Source organism: Colossoma macropomum, unplaced genomic scaffold, assembly GCF_904425465.1.
Source record: "Colossoma macropomum unplaced genomic scaffold, Colossoma_macropomum, whole genome shotgun sequence".
Lineage (NCBI taxonomy): Eukaryota > Metazoa > Chordata > Actinopteri > Characiformes > Serrasalmidae > Colossoma > Colossoma macropomum.
This window is the reverse complement of record NW_023494797.1, coordinates 19,998,786-20,014,725: the sequence shown is the minus strand read 5'-3', so window position 1 is coordinate 20,014,725 and position 15,940 is coordinate 19,998,786. Positions and strand designations below refer to the sequence as shown.

The window sequence follows — 15,940 nt, the reverse complement described above, 5'->3', positions numbered from 1 at the left end:
AAAAAAAATAAAAATAAAAAAATAAAATTTTACTCACTTTACTCAAAGAATTGCTTTGATTGATAGTGTATTAATGTACAGCCCACACATTTAATTATGTGTGAAATTTAAAGGTCCATTGGAAAAAAAAGAAAAGCCTGTTTTTAACAGATCATCTAGAGTCATATAGAGTCTAGAGTCACTTGACCAAACGTCTACTGGAAAATCACTGTACAGTCATGTACAAAGGTTTTTAATGGTCAATTTACAGGTTTTATTGATTTTCTAAGTGTAAGGTAGTGTAAGTTAAAACATCCTCCACAGAGATCACACTTCTGCACAGTTAAAGGCTCAGTTACGGTGCATTAAACTGTTACTTTAAATGTGGCCTGTGCCAAATTAGTTACAGGACATTTTATATTTCATGGTTTATTTTTTACCAATATGTCAAATACAGCAAATGACTAGAGATTCTGCACTAAAATGTGCAGAAAATGTGATATAACTGTGTAAATAAACCTGAATTGACCTCAGTCGTCTGTGTTTCAGGTCGCGTGTCGATGAAAGCCATCTGCCTGCAGGACCAAAGCGCTCAGGTTAACTCTTCACTGTGCAACCCTCAGACCAGACCAGCGGTGGGCTCTCAACTCTGCAACACCCACCCCTGCCCTGCCCAGTACGGTTCTAAACTCTTATTTATGTGCCGTGTGTGTTTGTTCGTTTGTTTTTTATCCATTTTCAGGACAAAAATGTTGGAAACAAAGAAAACGGTTAATGCTTTTTACAGTTCTCCTAGTTCTAGGCGTTATCTGAGTAAATATGAGGTACAAACTCCAGTACATGATAATTAATTTGGATTGCATGATGGTACACTATGTAGACAAAAGTATTGGGACACACTTCTTAATTTTTGAGTTCAGGTGTTTCAGCCACACTCATTTATAACAGGTGGATACAGTTAAGCACATAGCCTTGCAGTGTCCATAGACAAACACTGAGCTCAGTGACTTCAAACAATGCCGCCTGAAAAGCTCACCGCCACTGGACTCTGCAGCAGTGGTGGTTGATGTAAACGTTTCCTAAAGCTTCTGCCCATGTCTGCATGATTCCATGCATTGACCTGCTGCTCACGATTGGCTATATGGACAACTACAAGAACGAGTAGGTGTACAGATGTTCCTAATAAAGTGCTCAGTGACTGTAGATACCTACAGGCTATGAGGCTGATGTTGCTAACCAGTAATGGAAGCTTATACCCCACCAATTAGGTGAGCATGGTGCAGCCTAAATCATCATACGCTTGCCTGAAAGCTGTTGATATGTTAAGTAGTCTCAAAAAGACTTGATTTAACCCCTTATTTGCTGTGGTATTGGGCCGCATAGTTCTCCCTACATTCAGACAATAAATGTCTCTCCTTTTTCTCTCTCTGTCCTGCTGCTGTCTGTCTGTCTGTCTGCTCTTGGCACGTTGTAGAGTGTGTTTGGTGTGAGCGTATGTTGGGGAGCTGAAGAGGAAATCAGGACCATATGACCATTTCCTTACAGCAACAAACCGTAACGGCTTCGGCCCATCTCCTCCAAAGCCTGACAAATCATCCAATAACAGAGGAGGCCTGAGAACAACGATGAAAGAGTGTAATGTGTTTGTGGTGCTGTGTTGGAGTTGAATGCATTGGTGGGGTTGCTGGTATTTTTCGTGGTAGTGTCTGTGGAGAGTGGGTTTACTGTGCGTATGGCCTTGTTGGAGTTGTAGTAGTGATTGTTTATCATTATGGGTGAAGTTTATTGTGGTTGTTGCATTGTTGGAGCATCTTTACGTCTTTACGGCGTCACTGGAGCTTATTATGGTGACTGTAGCACAGTGAGAGTTTACTGTGATTGTCTACCGGTTGGTGCTCCACATCCATGTTGCACTGACTGTTTATTTCATGAAGAAGTCTTCTAACCTGTGCTTTGCATGCCAGCACCACCTGAGCTGAGGTTTTCCCTAATGGAGGTGTGTCCTGACAATGGGGAGACGAGTTTAAGGGAATGTTCAGGCTTGGCAGGTTTGGTTCTATTAGGACAGCGATTTTTAGTGCGCTTCGTTAAAGCAAGTGAGGATCCAACGTCTGAACTCTGGTGTGAAGCAAATACGCAGACTGAGACCCCTTAAGCTGAGCCCACACTGCACAAATTTTATGCACGATTTTAACCCCGATTTGCCCCTTGTGACAAATTTTCACGATCTGAAGCGATTCTCCAGGTCGGGAGCTCGATCTGAAGCAGCTGACGGTGCGGATGGTCTGTAGTGTGAGAGGAGAAACGAGTGAATCCTTAATCCTCCGATCAGATCGAACTCTGGAGTGATCGGACACCCTCCGATATTATCAAACATGTTTAATATTTACCACTCAAAACATTCACGAGTCCTGAAATGAGAGAAAGTCAGAGATTTACTCAACGAGAGATCCAAACAGCCAATCAGAGAGCTGGAAAAGCGGAGAAACAGACGAAGACTGCACCATCAGATCGTTGAGTCGAGTGAGCATAAACACCTCAGTCCTAATCTATAAGAATAATCGGATTGGCAAAAATCTTTGCATGTAAACACAGACAGTGCGAACACTAAGCGGACCAGAACTAAAATGCCGCAGTGCGTCATTTTCGGCTTTGGGCCGGAACAAAAGAACCCAACTACAAGTATAAAACACAGCCCTAAACTGCACAGATACTAATGACCCTCGTCCCCCAGCGCTCACTGAGCCCAAACCGCCCCACAGTATTGAATAACAAATACAAGACACTGACTCTAAACTCCTGAAATTTATTATTTACTCTTTGAAGCATTATGTGTTTTGATTTATGGCTACTAAAAAAGAGGAGAAACGAAAAAGTGATAGAAAATGTCTCTGAGATTTAAAAAATGTGCATGGCAGACATTCAACATGAGGATAAAAAGAGAAAAGAGCTTGGAGAGACGTAGAGGCACAGAGAGAGAGAGAGAGAGAGAGAGAGAGGGAGAGAGAGAGAGAGAGAGAGAGGGAGAGAGGGGGCGGGGGGAGGAGGAAAAAGGTCTGCTTATCTTTCCAGCAAATATCTGCAGTGTTGACAGGGCTGTCCATGTTTTATTATAGTGCTGTACAGGCTGCATCCCCCTGGGGCTCGAATATGTCTAGCCGGTCAAACAGAGCACAAACCCAGTCTCTCTCTCTCTCTCTCTCTCTCTCTCTCTCTCTCTCTCTCTCTCTCTCCCCACTTCACTTCAATTTATCTATCCCTGCTCCCCTCACAAATGTATTCTTTCATAGCCACTGTTTTGATTCACTCCAGTCTCATACCAGCCTCCTGAGAATCTCACTCCAGTCTCATTTCAGCTACCTGAGAATCTCACTCCTGTCTTATAGCGGCCTCCTGAGAATATCACTCCTGTCTCACTACATCCTCCTGAGAATCTCACTCCTGTCTCACTACAGCTATCTGAGAATCTCACTCCTGTCTCACTACAGCCTCCTGAGAATCTTACTCCTGTCTCATTTCAGTTACCTGAGAATCTCACTCCTGTCTTACTACAGCCTCCTGAGAATCTCACTCCTGTCTCACTACAGCTATCTGAGAATCTCACTCCTATCTTACATTAGCCTCCTGAGAATCTCACTCCTGCCTCTTGAGAATCTCACTGCAGTCTCACACCAGCCTCCTGAGAATCTCACTCCAACCTCCTCCATCTACCTGAGAATCTCAATCCTGTCTCATGCCAGCCTCCTGAGAATCTCACTCCTGTCTCACTACAGCTATCTGAGAATCTCACTCCTGTCTCACTACAGCCTCCTGAGAATCTCACTCCTGTCTCACTACAGCTATCTGAGAATCTCACTCCTGTCTTACAACAGCCTCCTGAGAATCTCACTCCTGTCTTACAACAGCCTCCTGAGAATCTCACTGCAGCCTCCTGAGAATCTCACTGCAGTCTCACACCAGCTACCTGAGAATCTCACTCCTCCTTCACGCCAACCTCCTGAGAATTTCACTCCTATCTTACACCACCATTATGAGAATCTCACTCCAGTATCACTCCAGCCACTTGGAAATTTCACTCCAGTCTCACTGGACATTCTGGAATTTAAATATAAGTGAAGGTCTAATCATAGATGCATAACCTAAAACCCTTCATCTCACTCTCTCAGCTGAGAGGGTCACTCTGCTGCTGTGCAGCGCAAACCTCAAACACATGATCAAACAAAACGGTGCCCCCAGAAAAGAGGCACGAACATCACTTAAAGAGTTTTACAGAGTGCTCAGTGCCCCTCTCTGCCTGTCTGTCTGTCTGTCTGTCTGCCTGTCTATCTCTCTCTCTCTCCATCTGTCTCTCTCTCTGTCTCTTTCTCTGTAGTTTAATTCAAAGTTCAATTGACCTGAATTAACATAAACTGAAGTAGGGCAGAAACAGTATTAATAGAACAAAATAACTTTTTTTACAAGATGATAATTTATCTCCTCTCTGAACTCTGTTTGCCTTTCTCTCTGTAATGGATGAATACCTGCAGCTGCTGAGTCGCTTACCAGAAAAAACCCTGCAGAAAAGCTCCTCACGCTCACAACGTTAGAAAAACACACCAGTCCGAGCGACACAGAGCCAGTGCCCTCCTGAATCACTGGCACCCTTGGTAAAGCTAATAAAAGGCAGTCCATGTGTTTTTTATTGCAACTTTAAAGTAGTAGGTAATCCAGAAATGCAAGCATTTCTAAATGTGAGGGGAAGTGAATAGTCACCAATTAGCGTTAGCCGTGTTAGCATATTTATCCTTAATCCCATATCCCTAAACATTTAACCCGCATAAGAAAGATGATTTCTCTAATTTCTGTTGTCGCATTTGTTTTTGTATATAAAGAACATGATGTAACAATATTTGACGAACAAATTTGATGGATGTGCCACATTACACTACATTACATTACACTACCATTCAAACATTTGGATAAACTTCGCTATGGAAAAGGGCCCACTTTCCACATTATTTACATATTTTATTGCTGTCTTTGTCCATTTTTGACTTTTTGTGTGGGTTTATGTTCCAAAAACAGCCAGAATTCACCTACATATGACTGTTTTCTGACCTCTCCTTGTCTCACTGAATTAAACAAGGTGGTTTTGTTACTGTGCCTTTAAGACTAATATATGTAAATACAACAGAGCTGATTGGCCAGGCTGAAACACATCTAACAGCTTCAGTGTGTCGACCCCATGTGTCAAAGACGAGGCCCGCGGGCCAAGTCAGGCCCGAGGCTCAATCCTATTCGGCCCGCAAAGTCATTTTAATTTTCTGTTAATATTAGCCCAGTTCACCATGAACTGCACTACAGTTCCCAGCATGCACTGCAACATAATGTGTGCTCCCACCCCCTCCCCAACAACGATCTATGGAACTATGGATATGGTGGATCATTCTCAGCACTGCAGTAACACTGACGTGGTGGTGGTGTGTTAGTGTGTGTTGTGCTGGTACGAGTGGATCAGACACAGCAGTGCTGCTGGAGTTTTTAAACACTGTGTCCACTCACTGTCCACTCTATTAGACACTCCTACCTTGTCAGTCCACCTTGTAGATGTAAAGTCAGAGACGATAGCTCATCTGCTGCTGCACAGTTTGTGTTGGTCATCCTCTAGTCCTTCATCAGTGGTCACAGGATGCTGTTGGCTGGATATTTTTGGTTGGTGGACTATTCTCAGTCCAGCAGTGACACTGAGGTGTTTAAAAACTCCACTCAGACCAGCACAACACACACTAACACACCACCACCACGTCAGTGTTACTGCAGTGCTGAGAATGACCCACCACCCATCCTGACCCATCCTGACCATTTTAGCATGAAATAGTTTGTGCTTCTAAAGGAAAACAAATCGAGTTATTAATAACTGACACATGGTTCTATATGGAACCACTGCATGTCTAGAGAACCCTTGAAGAACCTTCTTTTCAAATCTTTCAAAATTCTAAAACTTTCTTAAATTAAAACAATCCTAGATTTCTGGACCCCACTGTAAACAAAGATTTATATGATTATTGTTATTAATATTTTATAATTATATAATAATAATAATAATTATTATTATTATTATATTAATATTTTATTTTTATAAGTTGCACAGCACACTTTAAAAAGATAGTTATTAAAGAAAATGGTTCTATATAGATCAATGAACACTCAAAGAACCCTTTGCATGATTAAAAGATTCTTTGCACGGTTCCTCAGATTGATGGAGAACGTGTTTATATGGTTCTATGTTGAATCTTTTTGAAAATGGTTTTCTGTAGCACCAAAAATGGTTCTTCTATTGTTACAGGTTTGACATTATGACAGTAGAAGAACCCTTTTTGGTGCTTTATAGAACGCTTTTCAAAAAGATTCTATATAGAACCATCTACAGCACATTCTCCATCCATCTGAAGAACCATTTAACAAGGAACCGTTTAATTTAAAGGGTTTAAATGAAAGCGTTCTTCAGACTGATGGAGAATGTGCTTTATATGGTTCTGTGTAGAACCTTTTTGACATTGTGGCAATAGAAGAACCTTTTTGGTGCTGTATAGAACACTTTTCAAAAAGGTTCTATATAGAACCATCTACGGCACATTCTCCATCAATCTGAAGAACCATTTAACGATGCAAGGAACCCTTTAATTTGATTAATTTTGGCATCATGAAAGGGTTCTTCAGATTGATTATATGGTTCTATGTAGAGCCTTTTTGAAAATGGTTCTCTATAGCACCAAAACGGGGTTCTTTTACTGTTACAGGCTTGACATCGCGACAATAGAAGAACCATCTACTGCATCAATCTGAAGAACCCTTTCACAATGGAAAAACCCTTTAATCATGCAAAGAGTTCTTTGAGTGTTTATGGTTCTACATAGAACCGTTTTCTTTACTAAAGAACCCTTGAAGAACCCTCTTTTTTAAGAATGTGGATCTGCTATATTAGATCATGCGTTCATCCTCAGCCAGTCGGTTTCAGATGATTGAAAAGTCTGATTCCAAACTTCTGAATCACAGTGTTTATTATAAACCGCTCATATTCATACTTTCACTGTAAATGCATGTGTGAACCTGAGTGGTTCGGAGAGGCTTGGCAGCCCTTCCAGTCCTCTCAAACTGACAAATGGCTCCAAAACCCAAAAAGCCAGTGCGCTAAAAATTCACCCTTTGTTCCGCAGTGTGACCAGCAGCAGCTCAGGTTTCATCAGATGAGCTGGAATTCGCTCCGCTGTGCCGGGGCGCGTTATTTCGGGTCAGGCGCTGTAGCCGTGCCAGCGGGAGGAATGCAGCCCGCGATCCTCACCGTCCTCCAGACACGCTCTCGGTTTAATTGTATGGCTTGAAATATGCGAGTTATTGGAAGGTTCTGCAGAAATGCGAGTTAAAACAGGAGCCAAGAGCGGCGAACCTCGCTGACCAGCGACACATTGTCATTTGTGTGGCGAGGAGAGAAAATAAGCTTCGGTTTCCACCCTCCGTGCAAATTGCAGTTCTTCTCCTTCCAATATGTGCTGGGCTTTAAAAGGAAATGCAGGCCCGTTTCGGGGCGGAGGGAGCGGCGGTCTCTGATAAAAACAGGGTGACCTGTGCCGCGCCGGTGGCCGCAGAGCTGCCCGTGCCTGTGATTTGCTGTAATCTCGCTGTAAGCAGTCAGCTCAGATCTATTTTAAAGGCCGCTTTCATGCACGGCCAAGAAAGACGCCCAGATAGGAAAGCGGCCGAGCTATCTGAGCTCAGAAAGGCTGGGGGATGGACGGGTTCGGGGTGGGGCAGGTCAGTTTTTATCTGTTTATTACTCGAGATATCTGTGGAACTGGCGCCTGTTGATGTCAGGAAAACAAATCAAGTTGATTTTAATTGAAATTAAAATGGGCTTAAAATATTAGTGTTAAAACATAATTATCCCCAATATTAAATCAGTCAAAGTCAATCAGGCCAAATAAAAGAGAATTATGTTGTACTTACAGTAGGATACACACCGATCCTTGTTTCTACACTCATTGTCCATCTTATCAGCTCCACTTACTATATAGGTGCACTTTGTAGTTCTACAGTTACAGACTGTAGTCCATCTGTTTCTCTGCATACTTTGTTAGCCCCCTTTTACCCTGTTCTACAGTGGTCAGGACCCCCATGGACCCCCACAGAGCAGGTACTATTTGGGTGGTGGGTCATTCTCAGCACTGCAGTAACACTGATGTGGTGGTGTGTTAGTGCGTGTTGTGCTGGTACGAGTGGATCAGAAACAGCAGTGAACCCATTTTGCTCCGAGTGATTTTAGAGCGTTGCTATTGGTCTATTCATCATGATGTTTTTACTCAATGTAAAGAACAGCCACCGTGTTCAGGTGATAGAGTAAAAATTGACAAAAATAGAGATACATATTTCTCTTCAGACAGCAAATGTGGGGAGCATTTGTTATTATTAATATTATAAATATTATTATTATTGGAGTTATTATTATTATTAATATGATAATTTTCTTTGTTCTTTCTGTTAGTTGGAGTGTGAGAAAGTGGAGTGTGTTATTATTATTATTATTATTATTATTATTATTATATTATTGGAGTTATTGTTATTAATATGATTATTTTCTGTGTTCTCTCTGTTAGTTGGAGTGTGGGAGAGTGGGGCGTGTGCAGTGCGAGCTGTGGTGGAGGGCGGCAAAGTCGGACCGTACGCTGCGTGAGGAAGGTCGTCTATCAGCGAGAGGAGGTGGAGTCTCCTTCACACTGCCCCTGCCCCCTCACCTGCACACTCACAGTCCTGCAACACAAACACCTGCCCACCAGAGTGGAGCACCGGAGTCTGGACACAGGTCAGTGTAGATACAGTATATACACATACATGTGTATATATTCCTCTGTTTCTCTCTCTCTCTCTCTCTCTCTCTCTCTCTCAGAACATCATTATATGTTTCTTTTGTTCTTCCCCTGCAGCTCTGCTGAGGAAGTGAAGCAGGTTAAAGATGATGAATCGTTTTGCTGTAATAACAGACAGTCGGCTGTAATCAGCTCTGCAGCTGATCTCTTGCTGCCCTCTGCTGGCAGAAAGATGAAAATTACACTCAGACCCAATTGGCATATAGTGCTCCATTCAGAAAAGAATGTGTCAGCACACATGACTGATTATGTAAATCCCTTAGAATTAAACAGGCTGCTTTGTTACTGTACCCTTAAAGGGGAATTTCACCAATTTTTCAAAATTTGCCAGTTTTATGATAGTTTTGAGAAGATTTCAGCCCAAAACGAATATTTTAACATCGATTCATTGCAGAGAAGTACATGCGGGGCATTGTGAGGCAAAAAAGTCCCCAAAGAAAACTTACTGTACTATTATTTTTGCACTATTTTACCATCATCAACATTGCATATAAAACTCAGAAGACAAGTGTAGGTTAACTGCTGGTTTTGGCTACATGGCCAGATTTGAGTGCCTCATTTAAAGCAGCCTGGGCTCAAATGCTCCTTACTTCACTTAACGTCACTGCAGTGGGCAGAGCTAAACAGCTGCAGGCTGAATAGGCGGATACATTCAAATGTGCTTGTTTTTGTGACATCACAAAAACGTTGAATTGAAAATGGGCTGATTTTACAGCTTAGTGTTCATGTATGGACTGTATGGTCTAAAAGGCATGTATGCATCCACTGTAAACAATGTTTATACATCAAACCTAGGGTGGCACGGTGGCGCAGTGGGTAGCGCTGTCGCCTCACAGCAAGAAGGGCCTGGGTTTCGATTCCCGGCCGGGTGACCAGGGTCATTTCTGTGTGGAGTTTGCCTGTTCTCCCCGTGTCTGTGTGGGTTTCCTCCCACAGTCCAAAGACATGCAGCCAGGCTGATTGGACATGCTGAATTGCCCCTAGGTGTGTGTGATTGTGTATGTCTGTCTGCCCTGCGATGGACTGGCGACCTGTCCAGGGTGTATCCTGCCTTCCGCCCAATGACAGCTGGGATAGGCTCCAGCACCCCACCGCGACCCAGAAGGATAAGCGGTTTAGATGATGGATGGATGGATGGTTTGGGCTCTTTTAGGATGATTGTGTTTTCGGCAGTGTTTTTGTTCCTTGCAGAATATTGTTTGTTTTTATTTTCATTCCTCAAAGTGGTTCAGAGTTATAGCAGTTACGAACACTGTATACAGTCATCTGCAAAAGCTTTAGCCACTCCAGCACATTTTAATGCACAGTTATTGATTATTTAATGAGTTTTATTTCTTCTCCAATGTGTTAAACTCAGCAAATAAATAGAAACTGTGCACTAAAGGTTGCAGAAAAATATCATATGTTTGCTTGTTCTCTTGAAAGGACATATTCTGTGTGCACATACTGTTCATTTTATGTAAAATTATAATAGAAAAATTTTAATTTACATGTGCAGCAGCTTCATAATCTCTTTTATTCTAGCTAAGCTGGCAATCTTTTGCCAAATATGCTGCCTATTGGATTATACTGCTCTATATTGTTGACATAAATGATGCCTGTAGTGATTTCTGTTGTTTTCTATGTGTGGGACGACCTTACGTCTTCATCTACAGCACAAATGAAGGCGTTTAGTTAGCGGCTTGTCCGTGCGAGAGAACTCTCCTCTCGTCTCTTTCGTGTGAGATTTGATTTATGGATCATAATGAGGAAAAACAAAAGCATTAGCATCCATACAGAACAGCCTAGCCCACCCGGGCCGCTGGGACTTTTCTAATGCCTGGTTTTAATTGGTCTCAGTATGATGTATCATAAATCTTTGATGTGCTTTGCATCAACAAATAGCTAATCAGGTCTGGCTGGGGTTAGTGCTTACTGTGAGTCAAAAGAGTAGCGGAGTTTGTTGATCGCATTCTTCAGAAGTCAGACTGAGTTCGTTTGGCTCGTCTCGCTCAGAGAGTTTAAACCGGCTTCTACAAACTGCGTTTGGCTTTAAAACACATTGACCTTTGTGTTTTTAAAGAGAAGTAAAAACATAAACATAAAACATATACAGAAAAATATACAGTTCTCCCCTCAAGCTTCAGGTTTGTCATTTATACAACATGTCAGGAAATCATATTCATATCACTACCAGAACACAAAGGGTGTTAGTCTGTGGGCGGAGCCTTGTTTTAGCCACGCCCCTGCATTTTAGAGCAGGAAATGAGGCTGCATCCCTGTCCCTCTTGGCCACATGGTGAGCAGTTAGATCCCACTGTTTTGAAGTAAATGTGTCCCAAAGACTGAAAATCCGTGTGGAACATTAAGAATCGTCATGTTTTCTGTAATTAAGTAGCCTTTTTTGTGTTTTAGTGAAAATATGATGATTTTCTGTGTTCTGTGCTGGTTTTGAGCTCAAAAGGAGCTAAAATTGTCACCGAAACAGTCACTACTGAAACAGTTGGGACGTTTGGGTTGAGTTGTCCTGTTCTCAATCAAGAAATCACTTAAATAGGACCTGCCTGACAAAGTGAAGTAGACCAAAAGATCCTCAAAAGCTAGACATCGTGCTGCGATCCAGAGAAATTCAAGAACAAATGAGAAACAAAGTAATTGAGATCTATCAGTCTGGAAAAGGTTATAAAGCCATTTCTAAAGCTTTGGGACTCCAGTGAACCACAGTGAGAGCCATTATCCACAAATGGCGAAAACATGGAACAGTGGTGAACCTTCCCAGGAGTGGCCGGCCGACCAAAATGACCCCAAGAGCGCAGCGACGACTCATCCAAGAGGTCACAAAAGACCCCATAACAACATCCAAAGGACTGTGGGCCTCACTTGCCTCAGTTAAGGTCAGTGTTCATGACTCCACCATAAGAAAGAGACTGGGCAAAAATGGCCTGCATGGCAGAGTTCCATGACGAAAACAACTGCTGAGCAAAAAGAACATAAAGGCTCGTCTCAGTTTTGCCGGAAAACATCTTGATGATCCCCAAGACTTTTGGGAGAATCCTCTGTGGACTAACGAGACAAAAGTTGAACTTTTTGGAAGGTGTATGTCCCATTACATCTGGCGTAGGAGTAACACGGCATTTCAGAAAAGGAACATCATACCAACAGTTAAGTATGGTGGTGGTAGTGTGATGGTCTGGGGCTGTTTTGCTGCTTCAGGACCTGCAAGACTTGCTGTGGTAAATGGAACCATGAATTCTGCTGTCTACCAAAAAATCCTGAAGGAGAATGTCCGGCCATCTGTTCGTGACCTCAAGCTGAAGCGCACTTGGGTTCTGCAGCAGGACAATGATCCAAAACACACCAGCAAGTCCACCTCTGAATGGCTTAAGAAAAACAAAATTAAGACTTTGGAGTGGCCTAGTCAAAGTCCTGACCTGAATCCGATTGAGATGCTGTGGCATGACCTTAAAAAGGCGGTTCATGCTCGGAAACCCTCCAGTGTGGCTGAATTACAGCAATTCTGTAAAGATGAGTGGCCAAAATTCCTCCACAGCGCTGTAAAAGACTCACTGCCAGTTATCACAAACACTTGATTGCAGTTGTTGCTGCTAAGGGTGGCCCAACCTGTTATTAGGTTTAGGGGGCAATCACTTTTTCACACAGGGCCCTGTAGGTTTGGATTTCTTTTCCCTTAATAATAAAGACCTTCATTTATAAACTGCGTTTTGTGTTTACTTGTGTTATCTTTGTCTAATATTTAAATTTGTTTGGTGATCTTAAACATTTAAGTGTGACAAACATGCAGAAGAATAAGAAATCAGGAAGGGGCAAACACTTTTTCACACCACTGTATATATATAAATATATATATATATATGGTGAAGCATTTTAAGGTCTTCTAACTCCTAACTGGATAAGACTGACAGCCAAATGTGTAATTTTGTTTTCTCTCTCTCTCTCTATTCAGTGCTCTAAGACATGTGGGCGTGGCCTAAAGACGCGGAGCGTGTTCTGCCGGAGCACTGACCCCGGCGCCCGGGCGGTGGTATTGCCGGACAGCATGTGCAAAGTCCATCTGAAGCCCAAAGCGCAGGAGACGTGTGTTCTGAGCCGCTGTCCGAAAAACGAGCGACTGCAGTGGGTCCCCTCAGCCTGGGGAGAGGTAGGGTCCCTCTACAGATAACACGCCCAGCGGCAGGGTTAATTGGATCAGAGGTCAAAAGAAATGACCTATCCTTATTTTTTTTTATCTGACGCAGATCTTCATTTATGTATGACTGGATTAGCAGTGCCTTTAGTAGAAGTAAGAAGTATAATGATGTGGTGTGATTACAACAATACATTACATCACAAGAAGCTTTTCTTTTTTTCTTATTGTGAAAAATATCATATATTTCTTCAGGCCTCTTTTCCACTGTAGAGCCAAATGGTTCTCAGGGCTCCACTGTGCCGGTTATGGTTTCTTTGTCCATTTGCTGTGCAGCCAAATCAGAACCAGGAAATACTGAAGAAAAACTACACATGCAAGAATGACTTAGCAATGGCTAACAGGCTAATAGCCACACACAGTACAGAAAGCATTTGATTCCAGCTGCCACTCCAACACCAGTCACACAGTCTCCATCCTCTAGACGTGTGTATTAAAGCATCAGCTGTTACCAAGCCAGTTTAACATTTACCATGATGGTTTGACGTTCATTGAATGGTGGGTTGAAAATCATGCACTGCTTTAATTTACCAATCAGCAGCGTTAGTTAACCATGTTGAGAAAGCTGTGCTGAGCTGGTCTGTAAGCACTATTGTCAGTGGAGCTGCGTGGCTTGGCTGCAGCTCACTAACAGAATATTAAAAAGATAATCAAACAACCATCACAACGCTTACTAAACACAGAGACACAGAGATGCAGTTGTACTTCCAATTATGGCCATTAAGACAAACATTATGGCAACAGTTTTCTTATTCAAGTCGCAGCATTTCCACCAGATCTGTGGCCACCAAAAGTTAATACTACAAAGTCTACAGCAGGGGCTGCTGCCCTGTTTCAGCTCCACTGCTGAATCAGATTAGTAGGTAATAATAAAATAATCCTCCTTTACAGTAAAATAAAGCTCTGCTGATCGTTCAACACAGTTTAACTATAAATGGTCTTAAACTCTGGAGTTAATGTAGAACTGCTAATTCACCCTTTAACCCTGAAGATCAGCGCAGACTGCTGGTCACCATAGCAACACAGACAACAGTCTCGCCTAGCTAGTAGCTAACGAAACGGCAAAGAGAGAGATTTAAGATGAACATTGATAATTTGGAGATGAATGGACTTATTTGTGTTCATAATCACTCCAGCTGGTTTCCTGATACGTTTAATCTGCAACGAGAAACTGAAACACTAAAAAGTCGCAAGGCTGAACTCAGCTGGACCATTTAAGGTGGAACGGGAAAATTCAAACAAGAAGTTGGTGAATGAGAAGCGACTTCAGCCTCATAAAAAATCGAACGTTGAGAGACATTTTACAAGAAACTACTGAACTCTTGGAAAAGTTTCCTGCCGGAGATGCGAGAAAAGTAGCTATAGCTGAGCCAAAGCTTAAAGCAGAGCAAAGTAAGTCTGCGTTTTTGTTTATATTATATTTTTATATCCTATACTAATACATTTGCACATACTGAGACATATTTACAGCCAAGATGGTAAAATAAAATGGACATAAAGTGTTGTGGCTCCCAAGGTGGTTTGATTTTTTGTTGAAAGGACAAAATGGCTCTTCTTAACATTTGGGTTGCGATCTAGACTATCATTAAGCATTTTTACCAAATCCAACAAGCTTAACAAGCTTTCAGTACATCACCAGAAAACCAACCACGCACTCCATTCAGTACCAATAATTTACAACCACCTGACTGAATGTTTTGGCAAGAAAGAATCTGGACCAAGAAGGATCTTGGACATTGAAATGCTCTTTTATTGTAGCTTGCCCCCTTGTACAGCACTGTAGCATGCTTGGGGGTTAGCCGGAGAGGCTGAGGGAGCTGGCAGGGGTCAGCAGAAACTGCAGAAATCGCTGACCATGACAACAACGTGCCCTGGCAACACAAACAGAAAACACAGATTAAAACGCTAACCTGAGGAAACAGCACCAAAAACCCCAAACTATAGGCATCTGTGGAGACTCACAGGACATGCAGATACATATATATATATATCGCTGCTGTCAGAACAAAACCTTGTATCTCCAAAATGTTCATTTTACAGGAAAAAGAAAAAACGTACGTTAAGCGTATGACGAGTAATTTATTGCTTTTGGACCACAAAAATAGTTGCATAATGTAAAAGGCAACAGAAATTTTCAGACTAAAAACAGGAAAATGACAAAAGTGGAGATACGAATCACAGGGTGATTCAAAAAGATTCATCCGATTTCAAAATGATTTATTTCACTTGTAAATCATTACAGAACGATACAGTGAACTGTAAATGGTTTAAATGAGCATAAAGATTATTATGTAATTGTACAAGGTCTCAGTATGAACCTCCTCCAGCTGTACAGACAACATCAACACCATAGTCAAACTCATCCCATACTGGATTGAGCATGTCGGGTGTCGCTGCACTCACGGCTCTTTCAATGCGATTTCGGAGATCATCCAGTGTCGTGGACCCAACGATGAACGCTCTGAGCTGTTGGAGCTTCACTGCCGACGAAAATCACGCTGCACAGTTATGACGGATTCACTCTTATTGAAGTGGAGAATGCAGAACGCTTTCTGATCAGGGGTCTCATCTCCTCTCAGACTGAAGGGGGCCATCTTCCACTGACATTCAGAAACTCTATGACCCCCTCTTACAATTGGATTGTGATTGGTTCCTCGTTGCCTCACGGTTGGAAAAATATTGTGCTTTGAAATCGGATTAATCTTTTTGAATCAAAGAGTATATATTTTCAAAGAGTCTCCCCACTTTGAAGAATTTAAAATAGAAGGCGGATTTAAAATCAGAGTTTGGGTTTGTTTAACAGAGTCCTGGTCGCTGTCCGCTGCATTATTTCAGATGTTGCTATTGTACCACACTGTGTAGACTAGTCAAATTAAAA

The 15,940-nt window shown here is 42.2% G+C and overlaps 1 protein-coding gene across 1 annotated transcript in view; it reads left to right on the top strand.

Annotated features, from left to right (window-relative positions):
- Positions 1–15,940, top strand: part of adamts18 (ADAM metallopeptidase with thrombospondin type 1 motif, 18) — a 118,324-nt gene that overhangs the window by 97,936 nt on the left and 4,448 nt on the right. Inside the window, 4 exon segments of the mRNA XM_036584474.1 lie at positions 529–655; positions 8,610–8,733; positions 8,735–8,815; positions 12,823–13,017. Of these exon segments, the coding sequence (XP_036440367.1) occupies positions 529–655; positions 8,610–8,733; positions 8,735–8,815; positions 12,823–13,017 (527 nt within the window).